This window comes from Oncorhynchus clarkii, chromosome 23 (genome assembly GCF_045791955.1).
Source record: "Oncorhynchus clarkii lewisi isolate Uvic-CL-2024 chromosome 23, UVic_Ocla_1.0, whole genome shotgun sequence".
NCBI classification, from domain to species: Eukaryota; Metazoa; Chordata; class Actinopteri; order Salmoniformes; family Salmonidae; genus Oncorhynchus; species Oncorhynchus clarkii.
This window is the reverse complement of record NC_092169.1, coordinates 51,589,850-51,608,170: the sequence shown is the minus strand read 5'-3', so window position 1 is coordinate 51,608,170 and position 18,321 is coordinate 51,589,850. Positions and strand designations below refer to the sequence as shown.

Here is an 18,321-nt window from a genome sequence, read left to right as displayed (position 1 = left end):
AACAAGCTCTGGTAGCTAGCTGAACTGACCCAACAAGCTCTGGTAGCTAGCTGAACTGACCCGTCAAGATCTGGTAGCTAGCTGAACTGACCCGACAGGCTCTGGTAGCTAGCTGAACTGACCCAACAAGCTCTGGTAGCTAGCTGAACTGACCCGACAGGCTCTGGTAGCTAGCTGAACTGACCCGACAGGCTCTGGTAGCTAGCTGAACTGACCCGACAGGCTCTGGTAGCTAGCTGAACTGACCCGACAAGCTCTGGTAGCTAGCTGAATTGACCCGACAAGCTCTGGTAGCTAGCTGAACTGACCCAACAAGCTCTGGTAGCTAGCTGAACTGACCCGACAAGCTCTGGTAGCTAGCTGAACTGACCCATCAAGCTCTGGTAGCTTGCTGAACTGCATGAATCACCCTCTTCCATTCAGAAACAATATTTGGAGCAGTCAGCCTACAGAGCCATATACTTCAGGTGTCCCCCTGGATTGAAATGAAGAATAAGAGAACCAGAAATGATAAAGAATCCATTATTTCCCCCTTGGTGAGACTTTGGCAGCAGGCTAATGGGCTAAACTGTCTTTTTCTCTGGAAGTAATGTGCCGTTGTTTCAGGCCAGTAATGTTGTCAAATCGACAGCCGAAATATTGAAATCTGTGTTTGTCTGAGTCAAATAGTTTTCAAGGACAGAAATACATGCAGGGAACATTTTCCTTGAAGGGTACGACACAAGGACCTTATAACACATTCATAACATATACATACTGGCTGCATTCATAACTGCTTATGTCAACAACCACAAGACAAGGCAAATATCAACTTGTGGGTTTTTTTGCACAGAAGAAAATACAGAACAATATGATGAGAGTTTAAAAGGAAACATGACAAGAACATGCAGAGGAAGGAGCGGTGCAGGACAGGTCAAAACAACTTCCTCCTTTCAAATGATTCTAGAATGAAACCAAACAAAGAATGATTTGAAAGACTGTTAAACGTTTAGAATTTGACACAGAGGAAAACCAGATAAGTAAACTGGTGGTTGTTGATGGAAGTTGATTTGAGCATTTAGAAAGTCAACTGCTTATTAATGCGTTATGTATGGCTTATGAACATGTTACGAAGTCCTTATGTCGGTCTCTTTCAAGTAAAGTGTCACTGCTACACAGCATGATGTCACAGTTGGAGCAGTTTGTCTCATCTCAATCCTCACTAGAAGTTCACTACTAGAGCTACTATTCAAATACATCGTTACCAAATTTAGAGATGGTATTTTAATACCAATATGTTGCAAACGGCCCAAAAAAAAGTTTTACATAATTCCACCTTTCTTTTCAGTTGTAAATAGTTTATTTCACTGCAGAGAAGGCTTGTTCACTGTTCCAACACTGATTTCAATTATATGTCCTTTAATAAGGCAGGAAGCACAGTGTGCGTCCCAAATGGCAACCAATTTCCTATATAGTGCGTTACTTTTGACAAGGGCCCATAGTGCTCTGATCAAAAGGAGTGCGCTACGTAGGGAATAGGGTGCCATTTGGTCAAAAGTAGTGCACTACATAGGGAATAGGGTGCCACTTGGTCAAAAGTAGTGCACTATATAGGGAGCCATTTGGAACACAGGGCCAGACTTGTAGCTCAACCTGTACTCTGATTATATCTCTAACTGAACTAAAGAACTCCAGCCTTGCCCGATTATTATTTATTCAACTAGGCATTTCAGTTAAGAACAAATTCTTATTTACAGAAACGGTCTACCCCTGCTAAACCCGGACAACGCTAGGCCAATTGTGCTCCGCCCAATGGGACTCCCAATCCCAGCCGGTTGTGATACAGCCTGGAATCAAACCAGGGTCTGTAGTGATGCCTCTTGCATTGAGATGCAGTGCCTTAGACCGCAGCACCACTCAGGACCACTCGGGAGTCCTATCTGATAAAAGCTCTTCATTATAAGACTGACTTTTTGATCCTAGAATTTCACAGAAGAGATACACTCTCCCCATCCATCCCACTGTCTCGCTCTTTCTCTCTCTTTCTCTCTCTCTCTATCTCTCTCTCTCTCTCTCTCTCTCTCTCTCTCTCTCTCTCTCTCTCTTTTCTCTTGTGCGATTGGGACTTTGATTTTAATTAACGATGTTTGAGCGGGCTTTGCGTTCTCATGAAGCAATCAGAGTCGTTGAAGAAGGGATATACCACTTGGCAGGATAACTTGGCACTCTTAACACACCGGTGACCAGATTATGTTTTATCCCAGGTGATAGAGAAGACATTCTGAGACAGTTCTAAGAAGCGCCAAACAGTCTAGCCTGACACAGTATTAGATGTCGGCCATTTTGTCGAAATACTATGTTGTTCTTTGTAAGCCTGTTAGGTCAAACTCATTTCACTTCCTAAAGATGGAAGCCCCACGTGGTTCCACGACCCCATGATTACTACTTTGTGGTAGTTGAGGGTAAAGCTCACTGGTTGGACTACATATATGTGCTTTCTGTTTTGCTGATAATTATTGATCAAATCGTGTCATGTGGCAGAAACAGCGACAGCAATTAAACTGTCTATTTTATGTCTGTTGTGTACCATGATCTTGCTGCAAAACTACATTTTTCCCTGGGATAATAATATATTGAAACCTTATACTTGACCCCTAACCTCTGACCTCTGCCCTATGTCCTACAGTGCATGGCGTCTGGGAGGAGTGGTCACCATGGAGCCTGTGTTCGTTTACGTGTGGGCGTGGCCACCGCACTAGGAACAGGATGTGTGCCCCGCCCCAACATGGAGGGAGAGCCTGTGACGGGCCTGAGACCCAGAGCAAACTCTGCAACATCGCCCTCTGTCCAGGTATGGAGTGTTGTCTCTGTGTGTGTGTGTGTGTGTGTGTGTGTGTGTGTGTGTGTGTGTGTGTGTGTGTGTGTGTGTGTGTGTGTGTGTCTGTGTGTGAGTGTATTTTTACATATTCTAATGAGACCATGAGTATAATTACCAGGAACCAAACAGAGGCAAACAAGACCAAACAGGGAGGAACCTATCTGAATTTGTCCAATAGAAACTCTTTTCTTTGCAACTGTTTGCTACTGTGTGCACTAATGATTACACCCCACGATGCCCTGTTGTTGTGCTTGCTTGTTTATTTTTCCAACGTTTAGCATTTTAAAAGCCATTTTAAAAGCCTTGTCATTCTTTCTCTAAATATTTGAATGGAGCTCTGATCCATATAATGTCAGTCAACATTCGGTCCTTCAAGAATGACTGAGGTGAATATGTTTAGAAACAAAGGGACCAGTAACAGACACAACACAAGTAATTTTCTATTCATTGGCACCATGTTAATATTAATAGCACCATGTTAATAGCAACATATTCCCTATGTAGGCACTCCTATCAATCAGAGCCCATAGGGAATCTCATAGGGCTCTGGTCAAAAGTAGTGCACTATGTAGGGAATAGGGTGCCGTTCAGAAGATAAAGTCTTAATCAAAAGATCATCTTGCAAGGAGAGAGCCTCTTGGGAGAAGACAACAGCTGCCTTTTTGGTGCAACATTATAGGATCAATTACACTGCAACTCAATGGAGAGAAGAGAGAGAGAAACAGAGAGAGAGAGAGAGAGAGAGAGAGGAGAGAGAGAGAGAGACAGAGAGAGGGGGTGGGTAGAGAGACAGAGAGAGAGACAGAGAGAGAGAGAGAGGAGAGAGAGAGAGACAGAGAGAGGGGGTGGGTAGAGAGACAGAGTGAGAGACAGAGAGAGAGAGAGAGAGAGAGAGAGAGAGGAGATAGAGAGAGAGAGAGAGAGACAGAGAGAGGGGGTGGGTAGAGAGACAGAGAGAGAGACAGAGAGAGAGAGAGGAGAGAGAGAGAGAGAGAGAGAGAGGAGAGAGAGAGAGAGAGACTGAGAGAGGGGGTGGGTAGAGAGACAGAGAGAGGGGGTGGGTAGAGAGACAAAGAGAGAGACAGAGAGAGAGGGGGCGGGGGTGTAGAGGGGAGAGAAACAGGATGCATATGGCATACAGGCCTCATGACATATTTAAAAGCAGCATGTGCCGTTCATGCTCACATCATAATATGGGTTGAAAACCCGCTGTCATAGAGTCAACACTGCAACACTGAAGAGGAAATCACTTAGCCGCAATTGCCAGTGAATGGTAAGCAGATTAGTGATGATGGGTTTTTTCCACAATCACTGTGTGCTAGATTGTAGACCGACTATGATGCGCTCCCAAAAAAGAACACGCATACACACACACATACACAAACACACACACAAACACACACATACACTTTGTTTGTTCAGTTGCCTAGCTTTAAAAGTCTGCAGTCCATTCAGTCCAGTCAACTCCAACGCAATTAACAGCTATTTTCCTGAGCAAATGAAGTGTGTGTGTGTGTGTGTGTGTGTGTGTGTGTGTGTGTGTGTGCACTTTTTTGGCGTACCCTTGTTACTTTTGTCTAACTTTTGCTAGTGCCATTTGATATTGGATGTTAAATGGAGAAGGGTTGTCTGAGTCGTTCAGGTTGTCTGGGTCGTTCAGGCGTCTGGGTCATCCAGGTTGTCTGGGTCGTCCAGGTTGTCTGGGTCGTCCAGGTTGTCTGGGTCGTCCAGGTTGTCTGGGTCGTTCAGGTTGTCTGGGTCGTCCAGGTTGTCTGGGTCGTCCAGGTTGTCTGGGTCGTTCAGGTTGTCTGGGTCGTCCAGGTTGTCTGGGTCGTCTGGGTCGTTCAGGTTGTCTAAGTCGTCCAGGTTGTCTGGGTCGTCCAGGTTGTCTGGGTCGTTCAAGTTGTCTGGGTTGTTCAGGTTGTCTGGGTCATCCAGGTTGTCTGGGTCGTTCAGGTTGTCTGGGTCGTTCAGGTTGTCTGGGTCATCCAGGTTGTCTGGGTCGTTCAGGTTGTCTGGGTTGTCCAGGTTGTCTGGGTCGTTCAGGTTGTCTGGGTCGTTCAGGTTGTCCTGGTAGTCCAGGTTGTCTGGGTCGTTCAGGTTGTCTAAGTCGTCCAGGTTGTCTGGGTCGTCCAGGTTGTCTGGGTCGTTCAGGTTGTCTGGGTCGTTCAGGTTGTCCTGGTAGTCCAGGTTGTCTGGGTCATTCAGGTTGTCTGGGTTGTTCAGGTTGTCTGGGTCGTCCAGCAAAAAGACACATGTCTCTGGACTGTAAGTAAATGGACAATAAAGTATTATTCTTCTCTTCTTTTATGAAAAGGCCAAGCTCTTCATTCAACTGTAGGTCGTTTTGCAGAAATATAACTCTTGCTCTGTTTTAAGAAGGGTGTAGTTGGTCATAAATGCAGCAGAACCTCCCCCAAGGAAGTTGGCTTGTAGAGGCAATGACAAATGCAGGTGGCAAACTCATTACTTTCTGTGTTTATCCTCTGCACCGTTTTAAGGCATTTTGAGAAGAGAACTGAGAACTAGCAGCTCCAAAAGCAGAAGTAATGAATTGTCCCTATTCCCTATATAGTGCACTTCTACTCTGGTCAAAAGGAGTGCACTATTTGGGTACAGTTTTGGGACACATCCACACATGGCCATTCTCTTGCAATATGACCCACTAGACCTGAGCTATTTCAAGCCACTCAAACCACAAGCGGTAATGGTATGTTCATGCATGAACAGTCCACTGTGTTTTCAGTGGAAGGATATTATAATATGGGTGTCTAGTTGTCAGGCTCTCAACCTGAAGACAGCCATTTGAATATGGTCTCCTTCCACTTCTTCTGACTGACTGTCCAATTTTTCTCCCTTTCTCTCCCTCTTGGGTCTGGGCTGTTTGTGTGTGCGTGTGTGTGTTGGTACGTGTCTGTGTGTGTGCCCCAGTGGACGGCCAGTGGCAGGAGTGGAGCCTGTGGAGTGACTGTTCAGTGACCTGTGCCAACGGGACCCAGCAGAGGACCAGACAATGCTCAGCCGCCGCCCACGGTGGGTCGGAGTGTCGTGGCCACTGGGCAGAGAGCAGAGAGTGTTACAATCCAGACTGCACAGGTAACACACTGACTGGGCCACTTAGCTATTAATGCCATCATCATCACCATCATCATCATCACCATCATCATCATCATCACCACCACCATTATCATCGCCATCATCATCACCACCACAATCACCACCACCATCATCATCACCATCATCATCATCATCACTATCACCATCGTCCCAGGGACTACAGATGTAAATGAGCTGTTAGCTAAATGTATAATTTCTCAGTGGTGTGAGACTTGTGTTTGTGTTGGACATTGTCCCTGTCCAAATAAACTTAAAGGAATAGTTCACCCAAATTACAAAATTACACATTGGTTTTCCTACGCTGTAAACTGTCTATGGACAAGGTATGACAGCAATCCATGATACAGTATGGTTTAGTTTCGCTTAGTTAATATTTTAGCATTTGTGTCACAATTTCCATTCAAGTCATGGGACCAATATTAGCAGTTTTGCACATCATGTTCAAATCATCCAAAAGTATCTAAAATTGATTGTGAATCTCAACAAAGTCTCTTATAGATAGTGCTGAGTGATGAACTGAAACTGAGGTTATTTTGGGGTTTTGAAACAACTAATTCAATGATGTCGGTTCAATTATTTTAATTCCATTTAGTTCATTTTGTTTTCTTTTTCTGTGAGCTCAATGTGCACATTAAGTAGTTTCTCTAGAGATAGATCACATCAAGCCCCAACTGTGCGATGTAGTAGGGAGTTGGTAAATATGGTAATTAACTGCAATGACCATAATCCATTGCGTGCCTACTTGTCCGTTCTGTGTGTTTCTATAGGCCTGCTACATTAGGTTAATATGGGAAAGACACAGAGAGAGAGAGGAGAGATAGAAGATAGATATAGAGGGTAGTTGCTTCGCAAGGTATCTCTACCTGAAAATACATCAAATTTCTTTATTTTAAAATGTATTTATATAGCCCTTCTTCCATCAGCTGATATATCAAAGTGATGTACAGAAACCCAGCCTAAAACCCCAAACAGCAAGCAATGCAGGTGTAAAAGCATGGTGGCTAGGAAAAACTCCATAGAAAGGCCAAAACCTAGGAAGAAACCTAGAGAGGAACCAGGCTATGGGGGTTGGCCAGTCCTCTTCTGGCTGTACTGGGTGGAGATTATAACAGAACATGGCCAAGATGTTCAAATGTTCATAAATGACCAGCATTGTCAAGTAATAGTAATCACAGTGAAGATTTCAGGGTTCCATAGCCGCAGGCAGAACAGTTGAAACTGGAGCAGCAGCACGGCCAGGTGGACTGGGAACAACAAGGAGTCAGCGTGCCAGGTAGTTCTGAGGCATTGTCCTAGGGCTCAGGTCCTCCGAGAGAGAGAAAGAAAGAGAGAAAGAGAGAATTAGAGAGAGCATACTTAAATTCACACAGGACACCAGAGGAGGAGAAATACTCTAGATATAACAGACTGACCCTAGCCCCCCGACACATAAACTACTGCAGCATAAATACTGGAGGCCTGAGACAGGAGGGGTCAGGAGACACTGTGGCCCCATCTGATGATACCCCCAGACAGGGCCAAACAGGCAGGATATAACCCCACCCACTTTGCCAAAGCACAGCCCCCACACCACTGGAGGGATATCTTCAACCACTAACTTACCATCCTGAGACAAGGCAGAGTATAGCTCACAAAGATCTCCGCCACGGTATAACCCAGGAGGGGGCGCCAATCCAGACAGGTAGAGCACTTCAGTGACTCAACCCACTCAAGTGACGCACCCCTGCTAGGGACGGCATAGAAGAGCACCAGTAAGCCAGTGACTCAGCCCCTGTAATAGGGTTAGAGGCAGAGAATCCCAGTGGAAAGAGGGGAACCGGCCAGGCAGAGACAGCAAGGGCGGTTTGTTGCTCCAGTGCCTTTCCGTTCACCTTCACACTCCTGGGCCAGACTACACTCAATCATAGGACCTACTGAAGAGATGAAATCGTCAATAAATAATTAAAGGTTGAGACCGAGTCTACGTCTCTCACATGGGTAGGAAGACCAATCCATAAAAATTGAGCTCTATAGGAGAAAGCCCTGGCTCCAGCTGTTTGCTTAGAAATTCTAGGGACAATTAGGAGGACTGCGTCTTGTGACCGTAGCGTACGTGTAGGTATGTACGGCAGGACCAAATCGGAAAGATAGTTAGAAGCAAGCCCATGTAATGCTTTTTAGGTTAGCAGTAAAACCTTGAAATCAGTCCTTGCCATAACAGGAAGCCAGTGTAGAGAGGCTAGCACTGGAGTAATATGGTTCTTGTTTTTGGTTCTAGTCAGGATTCTAGCAGCCGTATTTAGCACTAACTGAATTTTATTTAGTGCTTTATCCAGGTATCCGGAAAGTAGGGCATTGCAGTAGTAGTTTTCGACAGAAAGTCTCTGATTTTTGCGATGTTATGTTAATGGAAAAAGCTGTCCTTGAAACAGTCTTGATATGTACGTCAAAAGAGAGATCAGGGTCCAGAGTAATGCCGAGGTCCTCCACAGTTTTATTTCAGACGACTGTACAACCATCGAGATTTATTGTCAGATTCAACAGAAGATCTCTTAGTTTCTTGTGACCTAGAACAAACATCTCTGTTTTGTCCGAGTTTAAAAGTAGAAAGTTTGCAGCCATCCACTTCCTTATGTCTGAAACACAGGCTTCTAGCGAAGGCATTTCTGGGGCTTCACTATGTTTCATTGAAATGTACAGCTGTGTGTCATCCGCATAGCAGTGAAAGTTAACATTATGCTTTCGAATGACATCCCCAAGAGGTAAAATATATAATGAAAACAATAGTGGTCCTAAAACGGAACCTTGAGGAACACCGAAATGTACAGTTGATTTGTCAGAGGACAAACCATTCACAGAGAAAACCTAATATTTTTCCGACAGATAAGATCTAAACCAGGCCAGAACTTGTTGGTGTAGACCAATTTGGGTTTCCAATCTCTCCAAAAGAATGTGGTGATCGATGGTATCAAAAGCAGCACTGAGGTCTAGGAGCACGAGGACAGATGCAGAGCCTCAGTCTGACCCCATTAAATGGTAATTTACCACCTTCACAAGTGCGGTCTCAGTGCTATGATGGGGTCTAAAACCAGACTGAACCATTTCGTATACATTGTTTGTCTTCAGGAAGGCAGTGAGTTGCTGCGCAACAGCTTTTTCAAAAATGTTTGAGAGGAAATGGAGATTCGATTTAGGCCGATAGTTTACATCACTTACATGATCTAAGTGATTGATAGTTGGTATTCAGCAGTCATAAAAATATGCCTTATTTACTTTGAAGAACTAATAAAATAGAGATTATGTCAGACAGCAGCTCTATAGAGATGAGATGATGACTTGGAATTAAATATTAAAGTCATCAAATAAAACAAATATTTTATTAAAATAAATAAAGGATGGTTAATAAGTGATCAGCAGTAATGGGAAGTCACTACCATCATGGGACTTGTATTAATTGTTTTATTCAGTGTTGTTACAGCATTCAACCCACACAATACATAGTGCATTTAATGCCAAGAAAACAGCATCCAATTTATGAATCTAACTGAAAACGAACCGACCTCAAGTAGCACTAATCTCTCAGCACTAATTTTGGATGATTTGAACACGGTGTCATTTTGGTGAACTATCCTTTTAATCAAATAAATTCATCTTCTGAATCACCATACAAAATACATGCTATGAACCATATGAACATGTCATGCAAATGTAATTCTGAATACAAAACTACTACAGTATCTGTACCTACTGCAATAAGAGTTCAGAATAAAGACTTTTGGTCAATCTAGCACTGGGCAGGGGCCAGACAGTTATACAATCCAGACAGGTCAGAGCCTGGCTGACAGGGTGTATGTAGAAGTGACAGTTATACAATCCAGACAGGTCAGATCCTGGCTGACAGGGTGTATGTAGAAGTGACGGACGTCACTGTGCTTGCTCAGCCATACCACTTCCTCCTGAACCAGCTCACACAGAGACTAGAACCCAGAACGTCCGCCTTGCAAACACACATGGCCGACCCTCTTGATAATGCCAACTACACTACCGGAAAAAAAAAACGTTTCCAGGTCCCATCAATTAGATGTATAAAATCCTGTTAGATATACTGTATTTGTGTTATTCATGTAGTTACTTTAATAATCACTTCAATAACTCTACCTACATGTACTATACATATTACCTGAATTACTGTACCTCGATACCGGCACATTGACTCTGTACCAGTACCCCCTGTATATAGCCTCCACATTGACTCTGTACCGGTACCCCCTGTATATAGCCTCCACATTGACTCTGTACCGATACCCCCTGTATATAGCCTCCACATTGACTCTGTACCGGTACCCCCTGTATATAGCCTCCACATTGACTCTGTACCGGTACCCCCTGTATAAAGCCGCCACATTGACTCTGTACCGGTACCCCCTGTATAAAGCCGCCACATTGACTCTGTACCGGTACCCCCTGTATATAGCCTCCACATTGACTCTGTACCGGTACCCTCTGTATATAGCCGCCACATTGACTCTGTACCGGTACCCCCTGTATATAGCCCACATTGACTCTGTACCGGTACCCCCTGTATATAGCCGCCACATTGACTCTGTACCGGTACCCCCTGTATATAGCCGCCACACTGACTCTGTACCAGTAAACCCTGTATATAGCCTCCACATTGACTCTGTACCGGTACCCCTTGTATATAGCCTCCACATTGACTCTGTACCGATACCCCCTGTATATAGCCTCCACATTGACTCTCTACCGGTACCCCCTGTATTTAGCCTCCACATTGACTCTGTACCGGTACCCCCTGTATATAGCCTCCACATTGTCTCTGTACCAGTACCCCCTGTATATAGCCGCCACATTGACTCTGTACCGGTACCCCCTGTATATAGCCGCCAAATTGACTCTGTACCGGTACCCCCTGTATATAGCCTCCACATTGACTCTGTACCGGTACCCCCTGTATATAGCCTCCACATTGTCTCTGTACCAGTACCCCCTGTATATAGCCGCCACATTGACTCTGTACCGGTACCCCCTGTATAAAGCCGGCACATTGACTCTGTACCGGTACCCCCTGTATAAAGCCGCCACATTGACTCTGTACCGGTACCCCCTGTATATAGCCTCCACATTGACTCTTTAGCGGTACCCTCTGTATATAGCCGCCACATTGACTCTGTACCGGTACCCCCTGTATATAGCCCACATTGACTCTGTACCGGTACCCCCTGTATATAGCCTCCACATTGACTCTGTACCGGTACCCCCTGTATATAGCCTCCACATTGTCTCTGTACCAGTACCCCCTGTATATAGCCGCCACATTGACTCTGTACCGGTACCCCCTGTATATAGCCGCCAAATTGACTCTGTACCGGTACCCCCTGTATATAGCCGCCACATTGACTCTGTACCGGTACCCCCTGTATATAGCCTCCACATTGTCTCTGTACCAGTACCCCCTGTATATAGCCGCCACATTGACTCTGTACCGGTACCCCCTGTATATAGCCTCCACATTGCCTCTGTACCGGTACCAACTGTATAAAGCCCCGCTATTGTTATTTACTGTTGCTCTTTAATTATTTGTTATTCTTATCTCTTACTTTTTTTGTTTTTGCTATTTTCTTAAAACTGCATTGCTGGTTAAGGGCTCGTAAGTAAGCATTTCACTGTATTCGGCGCATGTGATAAATACAATTTGATTTGATTTGAGTTAGTTCAGTGTTTGCTATGCTGTTTGTCTCTGAGGTATTCCCAACACTTAGATGTCAGCGTAGTGTTAGTGGACTGCTAGCAGTCTGAATGTATCAAGTCAGAACCCTGGAACTCTCATCTTCACATGGGATTTTTACACTAGTACATGAATAATGTAACAGAGGACTGGGAGACAGCGATGCTCACTAATACATGAATAATGTCACAGAGGACTGGGAGACAGCGATGCTCACTAATACATGAATAATGTCATAGAGGAATGGGAGACAGCGATGCTCACTAATACATAAATAATGTCATAGAGGACTGGGAGACAGCGATGCTCACTAATACATGAATAATGTAACAGAGGACTGGGAGACAGCGATGCTCACTAATACATGAATAATGTCATAGAGGACTGGGAGACAGCGATGCTCACTAATACATGAATAATGTCATAGAGGACTGGGAGACAGCGATGCTCACTAATACATGAATAATGTCATAGAGGACTGGGAGACAGCGATGCTCACTAATACATGAATAATGTCATAGAGGACTGGGAGACAGCGATGCTCACTAATACATGAATAATGTCACAGAAGACTGGGAGACAGCGATGCTAACAGAGGACTGGGAGACAGCGAAGCTCACTAATGCATGAATAATGTAACAGAGGACTTTGGAGACAGCGATGCTCACTAATACATGAATAATGTCACAGAGGACTGGGAGACAGCGATGCTCACTAATACATGAATAATGTAACAGAGGACTGGGAGACAGCGATGCTCACTAATACATGAATAATGTCACAGAGGACTGGGAGGCAGCGATGCTCACTAATACATGAATAATGTAACAGAAACTGGGAGACAGCGATGCTCACTAATACATGAATAATGTCATAGAGGACTGGGAGACAGCGATGCTCACTAATACATGAATAATGTCACAGAGGACTGGGAGACAGCGATGCTCACTAATACATGAATAATGTCACAGAGGACTGGGAGACAGCGATGCTCACTAATACATGAATAATGTCATATAGGACTGGGAGACAGCGATGCTCACTAATACATTAATAATGTCACAGAGGACTGGGAGACAGCGATGCTCACTAATACATGAATAATGTCACAGAGGACTGGGAGACAGCGATGCTCACTAATACATGAATAATGTCATAGAGGACTGGGAGACAGCGATGCTCACTAATACATGAATAATGTCACAGAGGACTGGGAGACAGCGATGCTCACTAATACATGAATAATGTCACAGAGGACTGGGAGACAGCGATGCTCACTAATACATGAATAATGTCATATAGGACTGGGAGACAGCGATGCTCACTAATACATGAATAATGTCATAGAGGACTGGGAGACAGCGATGCTCACTAATACATGAATAATGTCATAGAGGACTGGGAGACAGCGATGCTCACTAATACATGAATAATGTCATATAGGACTGGGAGACAGCGATGCTCACTAATACATTAATAATGTCACAGAGGACTGGGAGACAGCGATGCTCACTAATACATGAATAATGTCACAGAGGACTGGGAGACAGCGATGCTCACTAATACATGAATAATGTCACAGAGGACTGGGAGACAGCGATGCTCACTAATACATGAATAATGTCATAGAGGACTGGGAGACAGCGATGCTCACTAATACATGAATAATGTCACAGAGGACTGGGAGACAGCGATGCTCACTAATACATGAATAATGTCACAGAGGACTGGGAGACAGCGATGCTCACTAATACATGAATAATGTCATATAGGACTGGGAGACAGCGATGCTCACTAATACATGAATAATGTCATAGAGGACTGGGAGACAGCGATGCTCACTAATACATGAATAATGTCATAGAGGACTGGGAGACAGCGATGCTCTCCCACCACACGCTGGTGTAACATAGGTCAACGTTGCTCTACTGACTTGTTGTGTTATGAACGTGGTCGGGATCATGTCTGTCCATTTCAGAACTCCACTGAGGTTAGACCCGTGTATGGAGAAGGGGTAAATACAGGTGGGGTGGAGGGAGGAGGGATGGAGAGATGAAATAGAGGAGTGTGACCCCTTCCCAGGGTTGTTCTACCTTTCAGAGAAGGTCATGTGATTAACTGTTTGGCTCAGGGGGACCATCTGTTTTTGCCTAATGCTCGATTTTACTGTGTTCATTAAAAAGACATAAAACATGCCACTGCTTTGGGAAACTTTATCATAAAAGGCCTTTTAATATTGGCAAAGTGAGGAAAGTTATCACCGCAGTCACAGAGCAGCCTCCCCAGCCATAAAAGGAGACATATTCCTCATTATTACAAGTATTATCAGAGTCATTTTATTCATTAAATCTGGATAAAATTCTGCCAAAAACTTCTTCTTCTTTTTTTATTTTACTATATCTCTGGGTACTATAAAACATGTCCAGGGCTTTGTGCCAAATGGCACCCTATTCCCTGAGTCCCTAGTCAAAAGTAGTGCACTATATAGGGAATAGGGTGGCCTTTGGGACACGCTCCCAGGTGTCCCAGTATCTATAATCCCACCTACTGTGTCTGTGTAAGAATGAATTCACATCTTCTAGCTACACATCATAGTAGAGCTGCATGGGGGACGTAGCACATAGAATGGTCAAGGTCGTGTGGCATCTTAGAGCTGTGATTCACAACATTTTTCGGTTACTGTACCACCAACAACATTTTGCGCTTCCCAGAGTACCCCTGAAGTACCCCCTGATGTGCATTTTACCAGTAGGACTATTGTCTCATGAGTCTTCCCAGAGTACCCCTGAAGTACCCCCTGATGTGCATTTTACCAGTAGGACTATTGTCTCATGAGTCTTCTCAGAGTACCCCTGAAGTACCCCCTGATGTGCATTTTACCAGTCGGACTATTGTCTCATGAGTCTTCCCAGGTACCCCTGAAGTACCCCCTGATGTACATTGTACCAGTAGGACTATTGTCTCATGAGTCTTCCCAGGTACCCCTGAAGTAGCCCCTGATGTGCATTGTACCAGTAGGACTATTGTCTCATGAGTCTTCCCAGGTATCCCCAGGGGCCCCAGTGCCGTTATAGAAATTGAAAGAACGACTGGCTGATGGCAATAAAATAGAGATTACTTATTGGTCATGCTTTACTAACAACCGATTGGATGTTGGGGAGAAAAGATGGAGTCCAGAGGCTCTCTTGCTACTTGTTTTAAAATCCATCATCTACTGTACTAATTTCCACTCCTTCATCACTCTGCTCTGAATGAACTGACCAGGACAAAGCCAGCCTAATGATGAGCTGCCACCATAATGTTTTACCTGTCAAGTTTTTAACAATCAGCAGAGGACACAAGGAGAGGAAATAAGGAGAGGGAACAAGGGGAGGAAACAAGAATATGACACGAGGATATAACATAAGGAGAGGACAATCGGATAGGACACAAGGAGAGGACACAAGGAGAGGACAGATATTTAGGCATTTGAGAAAGAGACCCTTTTAACAGTGATGTGTCTCTTCCACAGACAATGGCCAGGGGTCTAACTCCTCAGCCAATGGCCAAGGGTCTAACTCCTCAGACAATGTCCAGGGGTCTAACTCCTCAGCCAATGGTCAACGGTCTACCTCCTCAGCCAATGGCCAGGGGTCTAACTCCTCAGCCAATGGCCAGGGGTCTAACTCCTCAGCCAATGGCCAGGGGTATAACTTCTCACGCATTGGCCATGGGTCTAACTTCTCAGCCATTGGCCAGGGGTCTAACTCCTCAGCCAATGGCCAGGGGTCTAACTCCTCAGCCAATGGCCAGGGGTCTAACTCCTCAGCCAATGGCCAGGGGTCTAACTCCTCAGCCAATGGCCAGGGGTATAACTTCTCACGCATTGGCCATGGGTCTAACTTCTCAGCCATTGGCCAGTTGTTTAACAGTGGTGTGTCTCTCCTCCTCAGCCAATGGCCAGTGGTTTAACTGATCTGTCTCTCCTCCTCAGCCAATGGCCAGTGGTTTAACTGATCTGTCTCCTCCTCAGCCAACGGCCAGGGGTTTAACTGATCTGTCTCTCCTCCTCAGCGAATGGCCAGTGGTTTAACTGATCTGTCTCTCCTCCTCAGCCAATGGCCAGTGGTTTAACTGATCTGTCTCTCCTCCTCAGCCAATGGCCAGTGGTTTAACTGATCTGTCTCCTCCTCAGCCAATGGTTTAACTGATCTGTCTCTCCTCCTCAGCCAATGGCCAGTGGAATCCCTGGGGGCCTTGGAGTGGCTGCTCCAAATCATGTGACGGGGGTTGGCAGAGGCGGGCGCGGGTGTGCCAGGGGGCAGCGGTCACCGGGCAACAGTGCGAGGGCACAGGGGATGAAGTCCGCAAGTGCAGTGACCAGCGTTGCCCAGGTAACGATAACCCCATAACCACCATAAGTGAGACTGCAAGAGTCAATTAACTGGAAGCGTGGAGTGAAGATAATGATCTTCCTCTTCGCTGAGGAAGAGTGACGTGCCTTTCTGTTCCTGTAGGAGGAACTGATAAGACTTACATAAAGCAGAGGGTAGGCAACCCAGCTTCAGCTCTGAAAATAGACAGAGCCTGGAAAGATAATTTGCAATTCAACAATGAATTCAACAACGGAGTAATAAAAAGCTTCTATTTTGGGTTACGATAAAGTTTGACAGTTGTGCTAAACTCATGAGATATGTATACTGTAGGTTGTTGTCTATTCTTCAACAACCAATGGGTAAACATCAAGAATTGAAATGACCATTGAACAGCTTCCCAAATCACAGACTGTAGCTTTAAGAGGAAGCTGTTAGAGAGAGAATATATATAGAGAGAGAAATGAAAAGAGAGAGAGGATAGAGAGAGAGAGAATAGAGAGAGCGAGATAAAGAGAAAGAGGATAGAGAGAGAGATAAAGAGAGAGCGAGAATTGAGAGAGAGATAAAGAGAGAGAGAGAATAAGAGAGTGAGATAAAGAGAGAGAGAGAGAGAGAGAGAGAGAATAGAGAGAGCGAGACAATAAAGAGAAAGAGGATAGAGAGAGAGAGATAGCGAGAGCGAGAATTGAGAGAGAGAGAGAATAGAGGGAGAGAATAAGAGAGTTTTATTTTGTCTAGGTCCTAATGTATGATTAATATCTTAATATTAATTGATGGTGTTGATTAACCCACCTGTTTTTATCTCCATGGAGACTGTTCGCTACCACAGCGATTAATGCAAATGCAATCTTTTGTTTGACCATTATCACCCTGTAAAGAGTGGCATTGTTTCTGTTGTAGAAGACTGTAAGGAAGCAGTTCCCATTATCAATCTTTTTCACACCGGTTCTATTTTAAACAGTTTAATCCAACACAAAGAAACCATTTTACAACTACAGCATGTTCATGTATTACAATGTAGTTACAATGTAGTTACAATGTAGTTACAATCTAGTTACAATCTAGTTACAATCTAGTCTACACTTATGCAATTATAGAGGAGGCTGGTGGGAGGAGATATAGGAGGACAGGCTCCTTGTAATTAATGGAATGATGTCAAACCAGGGGTTGGAACCAAAATTATTTTCAAATCGTTTTGTCCTAAACAGATTTATTATTTTTGGGGTTCTGTTCCACTGTTTCAACCAGCAAAATAAAGTTCTGAACCGGTTCTGAACCCCAACAAACAATGGGTTTTAATTGTTCCTTTCTGTTCCTTTTTAAACATCTGAAATGTGTATTTTTTTAAACATTAATAGCAAATTGTATTTTGCCATAACAGCATGGTTTAATCGTAATGAAAGACAAACACACACTGTGCTGCCAGTCACAGTGTAGGGCGTGAGATGTAACTGACATTTTGAGGGTGAGGGAGAGCGAGAGAGTTTGGAGGAAGCTTGCCTTGAAGCGCTGGGCATCTTGTTATGACATCCTTATCTGAATTAGACACACAGAGGAGGAGCAGCTTCTATGGAGGAACTTTGAATATCTTTGAACATCCGAGTTGGTTTAACATTGGACCAGAGCAAATGTTAGCTAGCTAATAGCTAACTAGCTAACGAGCTAATGAGCTAACGAGCTAACGAGCTAACGAGCTAACCAGCTAACTAGCTTGTGTGTGCAGAGCAGCACTAGAATTAAAATCAAACTCTTACCTTTTTGTAGTTAAAAAATCCAATGTGAAACGTGATAACGATAGTATCCTTAACTAGCATTGAAAAAGTAAATAATTTATTCTTTAATTAAACATCTCTCCCTAATTTCTGAATTACACTTGTAATGTTGTCAGTAGGCTACAGTAACCTATGCTTCACAGGGGAGGGGCAGGTAGACTCAACACAGACACACCCCCACTGGCAAACATTTCCAGCTGGCAGGCAGACGCTGCAATAATAATAATACTAAAAATTATTATAATAATAATAATAACACTACAAATAATAATAACACTACAAATAATACTAACACTACAAATAATACTAACACTACAAATAATAATAACACTACAAATAATAATAACACTACAAATAATACTAACACTACAAATAATAATAACACTACAAATAATAATAACACTACAAATAATAACAACACTACAAATAATACTAACACTACAAATAATAATAACACTACAAATAATAATAACACTACAAATAATAATAACATTA

At 44.0% G+C, this 18,321-nt stretch overlaps 1 protein-coding gene across 1 annotated transcript in view; it reads left to right on the top strand.

Moving 5' to 3' along the window:
- Nucleotides 1-18,321, top strand: part of LOC139381577 (adhesion G protein-coupled receptor B3) — a 352,141-nt gene that overhangs the window by 144,804 nt on the left and 189,016 nt on the right. Inside the window, exons 5-7 of the mRNA XM_071125220.1 lie at nt 2,666-2,830; nt 5,789-5,953; nt 15,908-16,072. Coding sequence (XP_070981321.1) covers nt 2,666-2,830; nt 5,789-5,953; nt 15,908-16,072 — 495 coding nt within the window. The remainder of the gene's footprint in view (nt 1-2,665; nt 2,831-5,788; nt 5,954-15,907; nt 16,073-18,321) is intronic.